The sequence below is a fragment of the Sciurus vulgaris genome, assembly GCF_902686455.1.
Source record: "Sciurus vulgaris genome assembly, chromosome: 17".
In the NCBI taxonomy this organism is placed as follows: Eukaryota; Metazoa; Chordata; class Mammalia; order Rodentia; family Sciuridae; genus Sciurus; species Sciurus vulgaris.
The window spans coordinates 51480063-51498686 of NC_136478.1; the positions used below are offsets into that span (position 1 = coordinate 51480063).

General features: G+C 47.3%; 2 protein-coding genes and 1 long non-coding RNA gene across 3 annotated transcripts in view; all 3 read right to left on the minus strand.

The window, feature by feature from the left end:
• Positions 1-10316, minus strand: part of LOC306648339 (cytochrome P450 2A3-like) — an 81128-nt gene extending 70812 nt beyond the window's left edge. Inside the window, exon 1 of the mRNA XM_079118398.1 lies at positions 10122-10316. Coding sequence (XP_078974524.1) covers positions 10122-10301 — 180 coding nt within the window. The 5' untranslated portion in view covers positions 10302-10316. The remainder of the gene's footprint in view (positions 1-10121) is intronic.
• Positions 2451-5665, minus strand: LOC306648365. The gene is made up of 3 exons (XR_013760365.1): positions 5494-5665; positions 4198-4336; positions 2451-3630 (listed from the first exon to the last, which is right to left on the minus strand). It is a non-coding gene; the product is annotated as an uncharacterized lncRNA (long non-coding RNA).
• Positions 5720-10096, minus strand: LOC306648353 (cytochrome P450 2A10-like). Its single transcript, XM_079118430.1, has 4 exons — positions 9687-10096; positions 8337-8486; positions 7937-8097; positions 5720-6782 (listed from the first exon to the last, which is right to left on the minus strand). Exons 2-4 carry the CDS (start codon positions 8410-8412, stop codon positions 6324-6326), a joined length of 696 nt encoding a protein of 231 aa, XP_078974556.1. The 5' UTR covers positions 8413-8486; positions 9687-10096; the 3' UTR covers positions 5720-6323.
• Positions 10317-18624: the final 8308 nt, after the last annotated feature.

The window sequence follows — 18624 nt, forward strand, 5'->3', positions numbered from 1 at the left end:
AAGTGAAAAAAGTCAAACTCAGAAGGTTAAGGGTCGTATGTTCTCTCTCCTATGCAGATGCTCTAGAGAATGAAGGAAAAAAAGGTGTGGTGGATCTCCTAAAAATCAAAGGGAGATCAGTAGAGGAAAGGGACCAGGGGGTGGGAGGTAGAGAGGAAGGGGAGAAAGGCTGGGGAGTAGATATTGGCCAACTTGAATTTTTATATTGTGTGCATGTATGAAGATGTAGCAGTAGATCACTTCCATGTGTACAACTATAATGCACCAATAGAAGTGTGGAAAGATCGATTAGGCAAATTAATCTAAATAAGATCCCTATGAATATGTTTACCAATTTAAGTGTTTGATAGCATGTAAAAAAACATTTATTGGCAGTTGATACCATTGTACTATGATCTTGGTACTGCAACATTACATTTGCCTATGACATATGTTCCAGTTCTAGCCTCTACTACCTCAATATGTGATGTTATTTAGACATCATGTCATTGCTGATGTACTTAAAATGAGATAATTCTGAAATAGTGTTTCAGACAGATTTTCCTCGCTGTGGCTAAAATACCTGACCTGCACAATCGTAGAAGAGGAAAAGTTTATTTGAGCCTCATAATTTTGAGGCCTCCATAAACAGACAGCTCCATTTCTCAGGGCTTGAGGTGAGGCTGAACATTATGGCAGAAGAGTGTGGCAGGGGGAAGCAGCTCACTGGATGATCAGGAAGCAGAGAGAAATACTCCATCTCCACATGCAAATATATACCCCCAAACCATGCCCCCAATCCCCACCTCCTCCAGCCACACCCACCTGCCTTCAGTTACCACTCAGTCCCATCAGGTGATTAATTCACTGGCTGGGTTAAGGCTCTCCTAACCTAATCTTTTCTTCTCAGAACCTCCTTGCCTTGTCTCACTTGTGAGCTTTTGGGGACACCTCACATCCAAACCATAACAGTGGACATCTAATCCAGTATGACTGCTGTCCTGATAAAAGGTGCCCATGGAGGGAACCATGAAGAGGAGAGGGACACAGGACAGGCAGAGTGTCACGTGATGGCAGCAGAGATTGGGATCATGCACTTGCAACCTCAGGAAAGGCAAAGATTTCCAGAAAGCCTCCTGAAACCATGAGGAAGACAGACATTTGCCTGACACACTTCACAGGTTGAGGCCCTGTGGACACCTTGACGTTGAGCCCCTAACTTCCAGAACAATGCTACCATGCAGTTGGGTTTGGTAAGCCACACAGTTTGTGGTACTTTTTCTTATTGGCCCTACAAAACTAGTAGGCAGGCCTTAACACAGCACCTGGCTCACAGAAGACACTCGACCCACTCTGCTTGGTGGTGTTACTCTGACAAGAACAAATGTGTGTATATTGGTGTGTGTGTGTGTATGCACGCACAAGTGTCATTGTGGGTGAGGGTCTCTGGTTGGGGGAAGAAGTGGTGGAAAATAAGCCACAGAGAAATATCCCCCATGTCACCCTCACATTCCTGCAGCTACTGAGATTTTGAGCTCCCCAGCACAGACTGTGTCAACCTTCCCTTCACTCCTGGAAGGAAGAATGCAAATGAGAAGGGAGGCCAGAGGAAGGATCAGGAAGACCCAAGAGGTTGGCAGCAAATTTGGACCAGAATCCAGGGCTGTTCCCATCTCAACCCCAGGACAGCTGGAGCTGTGCCCTTGCAGAACTCCAACCTGAGAGTGTCCGCGTGCCTGCTGTGAGCCAGGGGGTGGTGGCTAGAATGGGACTTCTTCAGTCCCCCAGGACTGCCTTGAGGACTCCTGCTCTCTTCTCACAGATGAAAGCTTGAGGATTATGGACCTGACACTGCCCTTCCTGTCCTCTGCCTCCTTAGAGGGAAAAGGCTTCTGGCCACAGTCCCAGGACCTTCCCCGGTGGGTGTGTCTCATCAGGACCCGGTTAGCTCCAGGGCCTCCTTTCTCTTCTCACTCTTTCTCAGAATGATCCACTCAGAGGACTGAAGTTTGCTACCACAGAGGTGCTTGGAAAGCTGATCTCAGATATGTGGGGAAGGGGCAGGGCCTCTCCTGCAAGAAAACCAGGAGCACCGGAGTTCCAAGCACCAGTCGTCCAGAGTCTGACTCTAGGGTTCTAGGCATCTGATATTGCAAGATTCTGAATTTTAGACTCAGAAGTTTTTAGGATGTGACATTTTATTACAGCACAATTCTAAGATGGCCTGAATGGAGGTTTTGGGAGGACTCTTAAAGAGACTTGCCTTTGCACAGATGTGGGCTTACCTAGATACTGACTTGTTAGCTGACTCAGAGGCTGGTTTGATGCCTTGACCTCAGCATGGTTCTTATAGCAGAATGAGTGTTCTAGTCATGTGTGGGGTTGGTTCATGTGTGTGCATACACATGGGTGTGTCTAGCCTTCACATCAACCCAGGATTTCTGTGTCCTAAAAAAAAGGCTAGATGATGTGTACAAATGATTAGTGGATGGACTTCTCATGGCTTCCACATCTAAGGGGATTTGCCCCAAATCCTTTGAATTCTGCAGGTGATCCTGATATATCTATCCAGATTCTATAGCCAATTCCAGATCCATCAGAGAGAGCCTCATCTTCATAAAGCTATGTCAGAACACGTGTTCATGCATCTCCTGAGGAGAACATGCAAACCTATTCATGTGTATCTCTTTGAATTCACACAGATTTATTGCTGTGTGCAGAGCCAAGTTTTCCTGGCCTTGTGTGAAGTTTCTCTCTCTCTCTCTCTCACACACACACCACAAGAGTCTGATGACTCTGATACGACTGAGTGGCCTTACCATGAGGGTGCACAGACTCTGATGCCTTGGTGCTCACAGTGTGCACACTGAGGTGAGACTGTGAGTTAGTGAGTGGTGAAGCCAGTTTCCTGCCAGGGCTCTGGAAAAACTCATGGACAGGGCAGTTCTGATGTTATGATAAGACACTATGTCCTTACTGAGGTTTTATTTTGTAAGGGCTGACTTTGAGTGGTCACTCAAAGGATTGTGGACACAGACCTGTTTTCAGGTATCTGGTGACAGTTGTTCTGTGTGACCTCAGATAACAGCTTAAGCTTTGTAAGCCTTAGCTGGGTCACGTGTAAAACAGGCATGGATACCACTCCCCTCTCCGTGGGTTCCTGAGCATTAACCAAGCAGATCAGGATTCATTTAGCACAAGCTGACACAGAATAGGTGATGAATGTATTATGGCTGGTATTATTCACTGGTCACAGCAGTGTGAGGCTCCCCTGGCCCTCATCCCAGCACTTCAGCATCTGTCTCTAGCTAGATGAGTAGTCTGCTCTCTTCCTTCTCCCACCACCTGTTCCCCTCTTTCCTGCTCCTAGTCACCACTTCCCCTAGTCCCACCCCTCCCACTGGACCCTCCCCTGGCTCCTTCCCACCCCTCACTGGGCCTGCTCACCCTGCCCTGGCACAGCCCTGGTTCAGCGTGGCAGGAAGCTCATGGTGAAGTTTGGTGGGACCCTGACTGAACCCTGGGGTTTTGGGACAACTTTATGTCCTGGGGCTCTGGGGAATGCTTGAAGCAGAAGTTCTGCATGATGGTGGTGAGGAAGAGAAAGAGCTTCCATTGTAGCCAGGCCTTCTCCCAAGCAGCTCTGCTTTCCTGGGGAGGAGAGGAGGGAGGGGTGGAGGTGAAGCCAAGTCTTACTGGAGCCTTGCCCCACTACCTGATCCCTGTTTCTTTCTCCCAGGGAGCAGTGGCTGCCATACTGTGACCTGAGAGAGTAAGGGAAGGGAAGACTCTATCCCTCTCTGAGACTTAGTTTCCCTGGTACATGAGATGGTGTTGTCCATGGAGGGCTATAGCAATGGGCTATTTTGGGGCCATGCATCATCCCCCAAATATATTCTCATATATGGCCTCTGTGCTGTCTTCACCTTTCTAAGGGTCGAAAGATCTGTGTGTGTGTGTGTGTGTGTGTGTGTGTGTGTGTGTGTGTGTGTGTTTCCTTGGAAGGAACTCTTTCTCACTGTGAACCTTGATTTCCTTTATGTTGGAAAGGGGTTTTACATTTCCCTGTGGCCTGGGTACAGACACTTGGTGCTTAGGAGTCATGGGGTTGCAAGTCATTGGCCCGAGGGGCAAGAGGAACTTCCCAGCTGGAGAAAGACACTAGACTGCAGGGAGGAAGGAGATCTGGGATGAGGGAGGTCCAGGTGGGTCTCTTACCCATGGAAAAGGGCAGGTGAGCATCAATCTTCTTTAGCCCCTTGTCATCCAGGAAGTGCTGGGGGTTGAAGTCGTCAGGTGTGGAGAAAAACCTGGGATCACTCAGCAGGGAGCACAGCATACGGATTACATCAGTGCCCTAGCAGGTGAGAGGAAGGGGGATTTGACAAGATGGTGTGAGATTTATGTACTGAAGGCAGTGAAGTGTTAGTTGGGGGTGGAGGGAACTTTGTGGTGGAGGTGAAGGGAAATGGGGAAATGAGGTACTTGGGGGTCTTCTCTGGGAGAACTTTGTAGGACATGAGCCTACTGTCACTCTCTCAGGAAGTTCAGAGAAGATGGGTGTGTGTCCTAGGACAGGAGGTTGGGGCATATCCTGCTCATGTCTCTAAAGGAAGCAAGTTGGGAGGACTTGGAAGTGCATGTGCTCTGAGAGAGAAGATTTGGGGACTAGGGTGAATTTCCCAAGGCATTAAGTGTGGGGGAGACATGGGGAGCAGGAAACTGGGTGGGAAGCCCAAAGGGACATGGTGATTGAGGAATTCTTTGAGTATTGGAGGCCTGGAAAGCCTCCAATTGGCAGGGAGTGCTGGGGTCCCAGGAGGTGAGTTGGAGTCCTGCTGCGTGGGGCAGGCCAGCACCTTGGGAAGGACGGAATCCCAAAATCTGGTGTCCTTGGTGACCCTGTGAGCCATGGCCAAGGGCCCACATTTGTGAATCTTTGTATTTCATGGATCACTGCCTGTGTGTAGGGCATCTGGGTTCAGTCCTCAAACTTGGGCTTCCGGATCCTGCCAATCACACTTTCAGTCTCCTCATGGACCTTGGTTTGAGTTTAAGGCAGAATATGTTTGGGTATCCAGGGACTTCAGAGCACGGATGATGGTTCATCTCTACACTGTGAACCTGGGTGCATGACAGGCACCCATGTATCACATGCATATACAACATTGAAAATGAAAGTCAGTGATACACATTTTTGGCCAGTGTCTCATTAACCTCTTCATGCTATAGTCATAGGGGAGGTACATTGGAGGAATCTTAGTTGATGACCCTAGGATGTGGGAATTTGGACTTCATTGGGCTCAGAAGTGATATGGCAATTACAACAGAAATTTTGAATATTTTCTGTAGCTAGTGAGACTTTGCTAAACCTGATATCTTAATAACCCCCTGTCCTCACATACCAGAGCATATCTGAGGGTCCAGGACGTGGAAGACTTAGGGTCATTGTGTTAAGCTCAGAGGAAATTTACAGTCTGTCAGTCCCCACTTCCTGGTCCCCTCCAGTCTTACCTTCCACATCTGGGTGCTTTACAAACAGTATTAATCTGAAGAGTGTGGTCCTGCTGGAACTCTGTGAAACAGAAGTGAAGAAGTCCAGCACAGCCAGCACCAGGTTCTTCTTGTAGAACTCTGTCAGGATTATTCTTCTCCTACAGGGGTTGTGGCCTTCAGGCTAAGTCCTTTTACCAACCTCCAACCTAGGAGTGGCCTGGGTTTTTCCCTTCGAACTCTCTCTCCTATGTTCAGACCTATGGTGGGAAGAGGAATCCTCAGTCTTCAGACTGTCTGCAGGTTTCAGGGCTTTGCCCAGGCTGCTGGCTCTGCCCAATGTACTCATCTCACTTCCTTCAGCTGACTGAGTGTCTGCCCTTTAATACTCAGCTTATTTGCCATGTTTTCAATGGTAGGATATTAGAGGAATGGAGAGAGATTGGGAGAAAGACAGGCAGAGCTGTGAAGATGGAGTGAGTCAGAGGGACAGCAAGGTTTTGAGACACCCACTGAGAACTATAAATGACAGTATCCTCTTCCTTCTGTAGAACTCTTGAAGCTTCCTCCAGACAAATACTCTCCCTTGACTTTTTGAACTTCTGACTCCATAAAGTCCCATTGCATTATGCACAGAGAGGAGTCTGAGATCCAAATGGGAGTGAGGGCCCTCCAGTGTGACAGAGTAAAGTCAGGTCCTGTCCTAAGGTAGGAGACAGGGTGTCTGAAAGGCCCGCCTCAGAGTTGCAGGGACACCTGTTTGAGTCAGGGTCCACTGCTGCCTGCTGTGCAGCCTCAGCTAAGTCACTTGTGCTCTCTGGGCTGCACTTTGCTCATTTACAAAATTGGGGTTATAATGGAACCTTGTTAAGAGGTCTTGAGGGTGCAAATAGGTGAACCCCTTCAAGACTTTCAATATTCCCTGCACACACAGTGTCATGCAGGTGGGTGCTACTGTGGCACCCACCTGGAGTCAGGAGTCGGTGGCTGGAGTAGTGATGTTTGCCTATGATTTGGATCGTGAGGAGCCCAGTGTGAATGGACTTCTGTTCTCCCTCCTCCCCATCCTGATTCCCCTGCACTGGCTTTGGACCTCCCCATCCTGGCTGCTGGCTGCACCTCCTGCATGCGGATGAGAGAGTAGTTGATGACGTCCCACAGGGAGTTGGCAGGGAGTTGATGGGGAGTTGGGTGCACTGGTTCTGCTCCACCCTCTTGGCTGTGAACTCCTCCAGCCTCTGCATGTTCTTAAAGGCCTGTTGCTGTGGTCCTGGCAGGTGCTTCATCACTGCATGGAAGATTTCAGAGACCTGGGGGTGTGGAGAGAGGGTGCCAAACAAAGGTAGTTGACAGAGGAGAGCACCCAGTGTGAGTGGTATCTGTTTCAAGGCCAGGATGGTACTGGATTCTGGGCACCTGTCTGGTGGTGTGGGTGTTTACATGGGGATGGATGGAACATGAATGTACATTTTCTTATTGATGAATGTGAGGGTCATTGTCTGAGAATGAGGTGAGATGGATGGGGCACATATGCAAGTTTCATACATGCAGGTGAAGATGGATAGGTCATACATGTAGGCACTCATGTGTTCAGGTGAAGTTGGAATGGGTAAACTCCAGGATTTGAGGTATTTATTGGGGCCTGTCATGGAGGATCCAACATTGAGGAGGGAGGGTATTTAGGTGGGCTCTGTTGTAGTCAGTTGTCTAGATGCTAATTGGATTTTACATGGTAGTTTCCTGATAGGTGTTCATCATTACTGTGGGGCTGCCTTTCAGATGTTAAAGTGGGGTGTGAATTTAGGTTCAGGCATGAATTTAGGTTAGATGTTCAAGTGGACAGTACAGGGTGCAACTCTGTAAGTTGTGTGAGTGGGCTGAATTGGATGACCCTTACTGGGTTTTTGGGAAGAACATGTTCAGTATTTACATGAGGTATCTTGGTTAGGGTACTGATCTAGTTGTTAATGCATTTAGGTGGGTTGTGTAGGGGTGACTGGTGTAGCTAATCCAGTAGGATGGTTTGGGGCAGGCATGCAGAGGCCAAATGATTTTGGTGTCCTGAATTTTGCAGCCCCAGGTGTTCAAGTATGTGGAAGGTGGATGAGGTGGTCTCTTCTACAGGTGTGAAGACATTTAGCAGTGCTAGAGAGAGAACTTCTGATAGATATTTAGGTACCTTGGAGTGGGAGTACCTGCACAGGTGAGAACTGAATGGAGGCATTTATCTTCCCTGTAGATGGTGTTGTGGGGGTATGTGTTGAGATATCTAGGTGACGTTGGGGAATGGTATCGGACATGATTCCTGGGCTCTTGTTCCACAGTTCAGTTCCATAGGAGCCTGGGATGATGAAGAGGAATGTTATCTGGCAGAGTATGGAAGTTTTGAAACGTACCTCTAAGTGGGAGTGGTGTCAGGTGTTTGTAGTAAGGACCTGATAGAAGCAAAAGTGGAATATGTCACCTGCCCCATGGGAGAAGCTGCAAAATTCAGGGTTTCCCCCATCATCCACAGCAGGGACAGGAACTCTTTGTCATCATAGTCAGAGCGGTCTCCAAAGACAATGGATCTCATGATGTTGGCAACCATTTTGCTCAGGTGGAAAGTGCGATCAATGAAGGTGCCTGTGAGGTAGTGTGAGGGCGGGGAGATCATGGGATTGGGAGAGTCAACGTGCTGGTGTGATGGCAGCCTGAGAATTCCAGGAGGACAGTGCAGTGACGCACTGACTCCCAGCATCAGACCCCAGAGCTGGAGCACAGGAGCCTTTCCCCAACTGTGTCACAGTCCCAGGCCACCACCCAGGTCATCAGCATGGGGCTTTCCCTTCTGCTTACAGAGCACTCTGGGGTTCCCTGCTCACTGCGTGTGCTCCCCAGGGCCTCGATGAGGAAGTCTGCCTCCTGCTGGATGCGATGCTCAGTGCCCCGCTTCCCCATGCCGAGTTCCCGCAGCACGTGGAGGCAGAAGCGCTTGAGTTGCTTGGTGCGCTCCCTGTTGCTGAAGGCCACACCTGGGGTGTGAGCACATGGAGGGCAGAGGTCACCCAGAGGCTCCCGCCATCCATGACCCACCCCCAGGAGGCTCCCGAGGACAAAAACGGATCCAGAGGGAGCGTGAGGGAGCCTCATGATTACAACTCAGAGCCCACGTCAGACACACCCAGAAAGAGGAGACGGCCTGGGAGGGGACAGTCAGGAGAAGAGACCCAGGCAAAACAGAGAGGTGGAGAGAAAGAGGTGCAGAGACACACCACGGTGGGGAAGGAAGGAGAAGGAAGGGGGAGAAGGCTGAATGAAGTGAAGGGAGACTGTGGGAGCTGGAGGAGACATAGGAGCTGGGCAGGTTGTAGGGCAGCAGCACATGGCTGAGTTAGGCTCCCTCGCTAAGGCTTCTGTGGGGTGGTTTCCAGTGAGCAGCCAAGGACACAAACACTGATTCAGTTGTGTACCAGGGTCACAAACATTTGCTTGTGCACATGTGACCAGTGATGCCACCTGTTGACCTGTGCCTCTCTGGCCTCCATATAAGATAAGCCTATGGGAATGGCTTGGGGAGTGGACTAGGGGCTGGCTAGGGGCCAAATGGAACTGGCTGGTGGCTGACTAAACGTTGCTGCTGCCTCTGAATAAAGCAGGTCGACTCTCCCAACAGTGTCTTGCATCTTCTTCCAGCTGCAGGATTCCTGACTCTCTCTTCCTGGGTCTGTACTCCCCCCGACAAGGAGTGTAAACTGAGCTGGAGAAGATGAAAAATCAGGAGAGAAGCACTGAATGTCTGGGACAGAAGACAGTGACACAAGGAGATAGAGAAAGTAGACAAGCGAGGGTTCTGATGGGGGAAGAAAAGGGAGAACGAGACCCTGAAGGTGAGGATGACAAAAAGATGAAAACTTCCTATAACTTTAGAAAGGCTGGATGCCAGTTGGAAAGTGTTAAGAACGTCTGGGAAATGGGTCAGACCAAGAGCAGAAGAGACCTCTCCTGGGAGGGAACAGGGAGACAGGAAAAGTAAGGGAGGGAGAAACTGGGACACAGAAAGCTTAAGGCAGTCCAGAGTGAACGCAGGAAGAGGCAACAATGCATCGGGATGTGGAGAAGAGCAGACAACATCTCTGCAACCTGGAGGAGCAGGTGGGTTAAAGCAGAAAGCTGGGGAAACTAAGGATACCATATACACCTGCCCACATTACCCCACACCATGTCCCCCTCACCATAGCCTTTGAAGAGGCAGTCAAAGGTGGCCTGCTGGCCTCTCCCATTGAACTCCTCAGCCTGATCCACCAGCACCTCCTTAACTGCTTCATATCCACACACCACAACCCAGAAAGTCCCCAAGTGGATGGTGAACACGGGGCCTTAGTGCATGCTCATCTGTTGCGGGTGGTTGGATTGGTTAGAAGGAAGGCTCATTCCCTGTATTGGTCCAGTTTCCTCTTGTCAGTGTTGCAATTCTCCAAGGCTCTGACAGTCAAGGGGTTTAAATCCCAAGACCTGGAATTTCCTGACTAGGAACTGGCTGTGGAACCTGTAAAACTCCTGTGTCCTCAGAATCTGACTCACTGTGGTTACCCTCTGCCACAGAGCCACTGTGGACCTGAGCAGCCCCCATGCCCACCAGTTCCACCCACCTCCCTGCCTGGTGTCACCTTCATGAAGCTGCTGTATATCTTATTCTTTTCCAGCTGCAGGAAGTTTCTGATGAAGGGCAGTGGAGTGGGACCTGGAGGCAGCTTCCCCTGGAGACTCCTCTGCTTCCATACAGATGTCAACACCATCACACTCAGGCAGGCCAGCAAAGCCACCAGAAGCAGCTCAGAGTCCAGCATGGTGGTAGAGTTACTGGTAGGTGTGATGGCTGGGTGGTTTGCATTTATTGACTCTGGAATAAAACTATGACCTTTGGTTCCATGTATGATCTGTTTCCTTTCCTATCTGAATCACCTCCTCCATTATGAACCTTGACTAGTGTGGAGAGTGAATGAACCTCTGGTCATCCGCTGATTCTGTTGGTGTCAGCAAAAGCCAAGCCTGGGAAATATTCCTTGCCAAAGATGAGGGTTTTTTCAGCCTTGACTCTTGGCTGTCATGCTAACAGTTATCAGAAGTTCCAGGAGAACGGATTTCCTGGGTGCTGCAGAATGTTCGTAGCACTGAAACAGTAGGATAGCTGCAAAAAATGTTTTCTAGCTCTGTAACTTTTTAGTGCACAAAGAAGCATCTTGATAACTCACAAGCCTTGACAATTTATAATGCCCTATAGTGTAACTTCTTGATTATTAAACACTATGTAATAAACTATATGATAAACTCACAGAGCTTGTTCTGGGTCACTGTTCCTCTATCAGAGTGTCCCATCTTTGCTTAATAATGTCTCTGTGTTTTCTTTGTCTCTGTGATTTTCTCTACATCCAGTTGCCCCTACTCAAGAATCCATTGTTGACGCTGTGTGGAATAAAGGATCAGAGTTAATATGTTAGTGGAGTTATGGGAGAGTCTTCAGGTGGGCCAAGGCATACAGAATCCATTGGTTAAGTACTAAAACTCAGACGTCTGAAAACAGAAGCATGGATGTCTGGACTCCTCCCTGGTCAATTGATTCTGGATTCCAACCAGGAGGAAGGCTCTGCTACCATGTGAAAGATGGTTCCTGAGGTGCAAACCTGTGTGCTAATCCCAGCTCTGCCCCAAGTGGCCTGGGGATGTCTCTGTTCATGTTTAAAATGAGAATGACACACAAAGACATGAAGACCTAGTGAGTGCAAAAGTGAAGGGCTCAGCACAGCACTGGCACGAAAGGGACGTTCAGGAATCTCCCTGCCACCCATGTTCATCCAGCACCTGATTGACAGTTCATGCTGTAGTCTACTCAGTACTTGCCACCAGCTTTGGTGCACCCTCAGTCCACCACTCAGTCTCATTTATCAAATCACTGCCCCCACTTACCCTAATTCCTCCCCTGAGATTGCATTTCAAATGGCTAAGGAGCCTGAGTTAAAGAATAGGTTGTTGAATAATAATAATGGCGCCATGCTAACGGCTTTAAATACATCAAATCCGCACAACAAACTTGCAGGGGAGGTACTGTTCTTGGTGCTCTAATTTCACAGAAATGGAAACCAAGGCTCAAAGAAATCATTCAGGATCACACACACCAAGAAAGTAGCAGAGGCGGGATTTGAACCTAGCTCCCCCTCACTTCAGGGCATTCCATAATCTTAGACATGCTCTCAAAGGACCCAACTGGAGGAAGTGAATGTGAGTGTAAAAGGGGTGAAATGGATGAAAACAAGAGAATGGCCCCAGGAGCTTGGTATTTGAGGGTAAGTTCACAAGGGAGTCTAGACATTATATAACCCTGAGGCCATGAGAATCTCCTTTGTGGTATCCAGTTCCCAGGACTTTCCATCCAAGATATTCTGGTTACAGTGGAAACTGAACTTGGGGATCTTCATAACCATGGCCCACAGCCAAGGACAGTTCCTTCTTCCTGGAGCCATGGACATCTGAGAGGTCTTCATCCTCTTCCTGTTTACTATGTGTCTGTCCTGCGGATCCTCACCACCTGCAAACCTGTGAGCACAAGTAGCACAGTGCCCAAAGGCAGGACTCCAGTCTCTCTCTCTTACACCAATGAGGCCATTGGCTGCATGTCAGCCCTGCCTTTTGCCAGTCTCCCCTCTCAGTCCGTCCTTTCACCCCTATACCAACACATTCCCCTTCTTTTTTCAGCCATAGAACTCTTCAATCTGGGCTGACCTCAAGAATATCCAAAGCACGGCTTCATGTCTCAGCCCGTCTTGTAGCGAGGGGTACCTTTGAGACAGGGAGTGAGTGAGATCTGAGGGGAAGTGATGTGTCCAACTTCCAGGTGGTCTCTTCTGATCCCATGCCCCATTGCCCCGTGGGTTGGAAAGCAGACCCAGGAAGTGAAGTAGTGCGCCAAGTTCAGCCATGGGGATCGGGGCAATGTCCTGGGAAATGGTGGAGCTAAAGGTCGAAGAACCCTGGCTTCGTAGACTTTGACTGCATATACTGACTGGCACATTGGAGATAAATTTATGTTGATGAAGCCACTGTTTTCTTGAGTCTCTGATGTAAATGGATACAGCATCCTTTTTATTATGACTTTCTAATTGAAAACTTCCAGCCCAAACTTTATGGGAACCAACACCTCCAGACTCAGAGAAGCCTGCCTCTGGCAGACTAATCTATGTGTCCCTAACTGTCCATGTTCCAGTTTCAAAAAGTCAAACCCCCCACACTCATTTATTCAAACTTCCATTCTTTAGTTTATTTATCATCCAAACATTCTTACACCCTTCCAGCAATAGAAGGGTCCATTCCCCAGTATGCCTGCTTCCCTCCTTAGGAAATTCCACATTGATTGGCTCACTTTTCCTACTGACCTACCTGACTTCTCATGGATTCCTGGAGTATATTTTTGCTTTCTGTTGTGAAGAGAGGAGAGGTTGAGGTCTGGTCTCTTTGTTCACCTTTAGAAGCAAAGAGGAAGGTATGGAAGGAACGGTGAGGGGGACCCAGTGTTCACTGAGGAGAATACTCAGCACAGACACTCAGAAATGAGCTTCGACACAGTTCTGGATGACCCATGCAGGGCTTCTCACTATTACTCACCTACCAGTTTTGTTTCAACACACATGCTGGTTAGGATGAACCTTAATTCGACCTCACTGGTGTCCTCATAAGAAGAGGAAATCACACACTAAGAAGAGGAAATTACACACAAAGCAGAGTACACGTGTAGAGAGGAAAGATCACGTGAATACATAGAGAAGGTAGCCATCTGCATATTAAGGAGAGAGGCCTCAGAAGAAACCTAGCCTGCTGACTCTTTGATCTTGAACTTCTAGGTTTTTTTTTTTGTAGGTGGACACATACCTTTATTTTATTTATTTTTATGTGGTGCTGAGAATCAAATCCAGTGCCTCACATGTGCTAGGTGAGCACTCTACTGCTAAGCCACAACCCCAGCCCTTTGAACGTCTAGTTTTAAGAATGACAATAAAATAAGTTTCTGTTATAGCAGCAGAGACTTAGACATAGTCCTAAAAGATTAATGGATTTCCCAAAGTTTCTGTGCTCCAGGAACTTCAGAAGGTAAGTTTCTCTGGAAATTGGGTCCTTGAAGATATAATTAGTTAAGATGAAAATATACCATTGCTAAATATTGTGTTCTTATAACAAGAGGAACAGAATAGACACACAGGAGAAGAGCTTGCCAAGAGGGATGCACAGGGAGAGCACCACGTGAGGATGGGTGCAGAGACTGAACCAAGGAACACCAGGGACCTCAGGCAAAGACCTGGGGTTAGGAAGAGGCAAAGAAGGAGCCTCTCCTAGAGTGTTCAGAGACAGCGCGCCCCTGCCGGCACCTTGATTTTGGACTTCTGGTCTCCAGAACGGCAAAGGAATAAATTTGTATTGGTTTAAATCATCTCATTTGTGGCATTTCATTGAGGCAGGCTTACTAAGATGACATGGAAATTACGGGGCCAGATCTAAAAAGTCTAAACCACAGGGAAGAAATTTCCATGGGTATGAAGTGGACTGGGCTCCTTGGGAAGGTCTGCACTTGAGTGTTCCTGGAGATCACCAGAGCAGGCTTGGGTTGACCCTTTATGGGAAAGTTCACTAAAACTTTTCTCGTCAGGTTGTGGGTGCAACTTTAACTTTAGAGCTCTTGCCCAGTGCGTTCAAAGACTTAAGTTGATTTTAAGTGCTGGAGAGAGAGAGAGAGAGAGAGAGAGAGAGAGAGAGAGAGAGAGAGAGAGAGAGAGAGAGAGAGAGAGAGAGAGAGAGGAAGAAGGAGGAGGAGGAGGAGGAGGAGGAGGAGGAGGGGGAGGAGGGGGAGGAGGGGGAGGAGGGGGAGAGGAAAAAAAGCAAAAAAGCCACTGACTACAAATATTCAGGCAATCTGTTTCAGAAGTAATATTCACTAAAGCAGGGCTCTGTCTCCAAAATGAATTAATAATCATCTAAAATATTTATTAGCTTTTCTATTAGGACAGTCGAAAGAAATTTTGGAGCAAAAAGAAGAAAAGTCAAGGTGGCAGAGATGGGCTAGGCGCCCCCAGTCCTGCTTCTCCCCTCCAGGCACACGGGAGGTTGTGTTTCCCAAGATTGCTCATAGCTGTTAGGACCAAGAACATCAGCCTGTGTCTTACATGGACAAAACTGCATCTTCTTGGGTTGAGTTCATGTGACTTGGGGCGTTGTTTGTTATAGCAGCTAACTCACTAAGATGGGGGTCCAAGCACATAGCCCTTGGAATTGTACTAAAATCCCTTCTCCTTTCTTCCTCAATTCACCAGCTCTCTGCATTGCCTCATCCCCACACCATTCACTCACCCCTGTCTCTTTGCTCTTCACCTTTTCTTCCATCAACTGCCTTCCTCACTTGGCTTTCATATATACGCTGCACAACTGCTTCATGGAATTATAAATTGTCTTCTGCTTTTGGAATTATAAGTTATCTTCTGCTTTCAGTGTTTCTTCCCTGAGTCCAAGCACCTCACAACTCCACTATTACTATTTTTCTCTACGATACCCACTCCTTTCTTAGTTTTTCAGGTGAGATTGACTGTGGTCATTCATATGTCAGTCATTTCTTTCATGTTAATTACATATGGACTTTTGAGTATGGCAGTTTATAATGGGTTAATCTAAAAGTAGCCTGAAAAAAAAAAAGATAATTTAATTCTCTTGCACATTCTAGACATTCGGTGGTTATCAGCATGAGATCAATATGGTTCTCCATGGGGTTGGGCTCTTCTATTTTATTGCTCTACTGTGTGTTTTCCACTCCCAAGTTCACATCATGGTGCAGGATGACAAATGGCACGCCAGTCATTGATCACACATCCCACCTGTCAGAACAGAGGAGAGGGCCAGGCGTGATGGCGCATGTTCCTAATTCCAGTGATTTGGGAGGCTGAGTCGGGAGATTCCAAGTACAAGGTCAGCTTCAGGAGTTTAGTGAGGCCCTGAGTGACTTGGTGAGATCCTGTCTCAAAATAAAAAATAAAAAGGGCTGGGGATGTGGTTCAGTGGTTAAAGCATCCCTGGGTTCGACCCCTGGTACCAAAACGAAGAGAAAAGTGAGGGGTGGGGGAGGGAGAGAGAGGAGAAGTAGAAGGAAAAGGGGTCATGGGGTCAAGGCGTGGACATGGATAGAGACACCAAGCAGATGCCACGTGACCATCCTGCTGTCCCGTTGGCCAGAACCTAGTTATGTTGCCACGTTCACATGTCAGTGAGGCTAGAAAATGTGTATTATTTAACTCTAGGTGGCTCTGTGGCCAGTGACAAACTAGAGTTACTTTTGCCATGGGAGAAGAGATAAGAGATTTTAGGAAACCATGGTGGTCTCTAATTAGGGTGCACATAGGCTTATTTTTCTAGGGATAAAATTTCTGACTTTTGTCAGATTTCCACATATGAAGGAAAAAAAATGGTAAGAAGCCACTGAAAGAAAGGGGTGGAGATGCTGAGCTGAAACTAGACAGAGACAGAAATGCAAAGAAGTGCCTCTATGAAGGAAGCCATGATAGAGCTTGGTGGAGTGGTCTTGGAACTTCCTGAAATTTTATTCAAAACTTAGTGCATTTTTCTATGAAGGAGGATGTAAAGTTTTCATCAGGTTTTCGTGAGGGTCCACGATCCCTCAAAAAATGAAAAAGAAGCACAATCACATTCTGGCTTCCTGTTGTACAGGTGGGAAACTAAGGCCTCGAGGAAAGGTTCCTGCCCGTTGTCACTGGGTGCCACTGGGTAGGGGCAGTCGGCATTAAAGCCTCGTGTGCACAGGCGTCTTTCACCTCCTGACACTGGAAATGGTCACAGTTGGTCCCACCTACTGCCTCAAGGGTACTGTCCAAGTTTAACACACTCAGTCCTTGAACAACCTGAGGCAGGTATCATAACACTTGTGTAATCTCTGCAGTAATTTAGCTGAGACATTGTGGTGATTTTCCCTGGGCCATGTGATTTTTTTAAAAAAAATTTATCATCACTTTTATTTTCTTGGTAGGAAACTAAGAAATTTCATGAACTAAAAAATCCACTGTGTCATACATAACATGATCAAAGATTTTAAATAGAATTCATGTCTTAACTCTCATTTCCCACCTTTCATTAATAAGAAAATCTACCTCTTTTAAGGAGGTGAAAAAATTATCCTATATTAACCATACTGAAAATAAACCTCATTAATTTAAGACTGCTTCTTTCTCTTTGCTTTCAGTAAGTAGGATTTCAGAGCATGAAAGTTGATGGGTTTTGTATGGCTTTACAGTTCCTTAAAATAACTAAAATAAATTTTCAACCTGGAAAACATAGTAACTAATTCTACTTTATGAGTTTTATACTTGCGGCACAGTATATGGTTTCAGGAGTAAAATAAGGAAGTAGAACTCCACATAACACTTGAAACCCTGCATTACAAACTTTATGGGCACAAAGTTCTGTGAGTTTTACGCAAGTTTAGTCAATCCTCTTCATTAACTCAAGGGCAAGCAGGCCCTCTTTCAAACAAGCAGCACCTACAAATGGCTCTCAGGATAAAGGTGCTCACACTTTGAACAGTAACATGGATATTATGGAGATGGTGATTGCACACCAGTATGCAATGAAACCTCTTCCTTCAGGGTTACTTTTCAGAACACAATAGCTTTTCAAAAAAGCCTGAATCTTGTATGTATGGCTCATCTCCTGGTAAAAGTCAGAGCATCCCACTAGCCCTGGGATGTGATCCACAGCCATCTGTCACTGTGATCCACTAATTTGTACAGGTGAGAGGGAAAAGGAGAGAGAGAGAGAGAGAGAGAGAGAGAGAGAGAGAGAGAGAGAGAGAGAGAGAGAGACACACACACACACACACAAAGTCCTCATCTTTGGACTATGGGGTGCCAACCAATATTTTTCAGATAAGAAAGTTGTTGTGGCCTCTGATGGAGATGACCAATGACCACTGGCAGTCTACAGGGTCAGTTCATGTAGGCAGCAGCCAAAGAAGGCCACATTGAAGGCTGACTCACCCTCTCAGGAATCGTATGATTCATCCCGTCCCTGTTGTCCTGGTGTGCAGAGAGAAGCAAGAAGTGTGCAGGTCACAGAGGCTGTAAGTGTGACAAGTGGCCAAGCTGGGCAGTGACCCAGAGTCTTGGCCAGGTTCCAGAGTGGGTTTTCTAGGGGCTGCTGGGGGGCCCCTGGGCTACAGCCCCTCCTGCTGGAAGACCTGTTGCCTTGTCCTTAGTCACTGATGCGCAGGTGCTTGGCACAGTGCTTGGTCCTTGGAAACTCTGTGCAGCATTTGTGTGTGTGATTTTTTTGGTGTGTGGTGCTGGGAATTGAACCCAGGACCTTGTGCATGCGAGGCAAGCACTCTACCAACTGAGCTATATCCCCAGTCCTCTGTTCAGTATTTGTGATCTTCATGTGACCCAGTCTGTGAAGGCAGGAAAGAGGTGCAATGAACTGGGAAGCAGGAACCTTATGAATGTGATTGACTTTGGTACAAAGAAACTCCAGGGTCACACGAAGAGGAACTGGGTATGCTGGGATTTGAAGTTAGAAATGTCTGAGTCTTACACACACACACACACACACCAGCAGTAAAGATAAATCAGTGCAACCAGCCTTGGATTGTTATTATTTAATATTATCTTGAGTAGAAAAGACTTGTTGAAAAATATACTTTCAATTGATTTACTTTTCTTACTACTTGAAATTTTCATCTTTCTTTATTAAAAAAATTTAGCTTCACCCCTAACCAAAGGATGAACAGAGGAGCCATCTCTGTTGATGATCAAAACTTTCTAAAATGGTCTGGTTACCCGACTTGACAGATGGGGAAACTGAGGCCCAGAGGTCAGATGACTCGCCTAGTGAAGAAAAGATGGCGCTCAAATGAACACAAGCCCTCTGAACCTAAACTCAGTGACCTAAACAGATACCTGGCAGCCTTCCACAGGGAATGTTGGACCAGGGGAAAATGGAGGGACTGGAATTATAAAGAAAGGGGAAGGGCCCCTGTAGATCTCCTGGGTGAATTTGATCCACTTTTATCGAGGTGGGAGATTACAGGTTATGTAAATCCTCCCCTAAGTGATGCAGTCTCTTTCCTGATGG

What these genes read in the sequence shown, in the direction of transcription:
- LOC306648353 (XM_079118430.1), bottom strand. Translation starts at nt 8,412, where the DNA reads ATGGGGAAGCGGGGCACTGAGCATCGCATCCAGCAGGAGGCAGACTTC. An exon ending in GGCCCTGGGGAGCACACGCA is followed by an intron (nt 8,098 to 8,336) that starts GTGAGCAGGGAA and finishes ACTACCTCACAG; the next exon opens with GCACCTTCATTGATCGCACT. An exon ending in CAGCTTCTCCCATGGGGCAG is followed by an intron (nt 6,783 to 7,936) that starts GTGACATATTCC and finishes CCACACCCCCAG; the next exon opens with GTCTCTGAAATCTTCCATGC.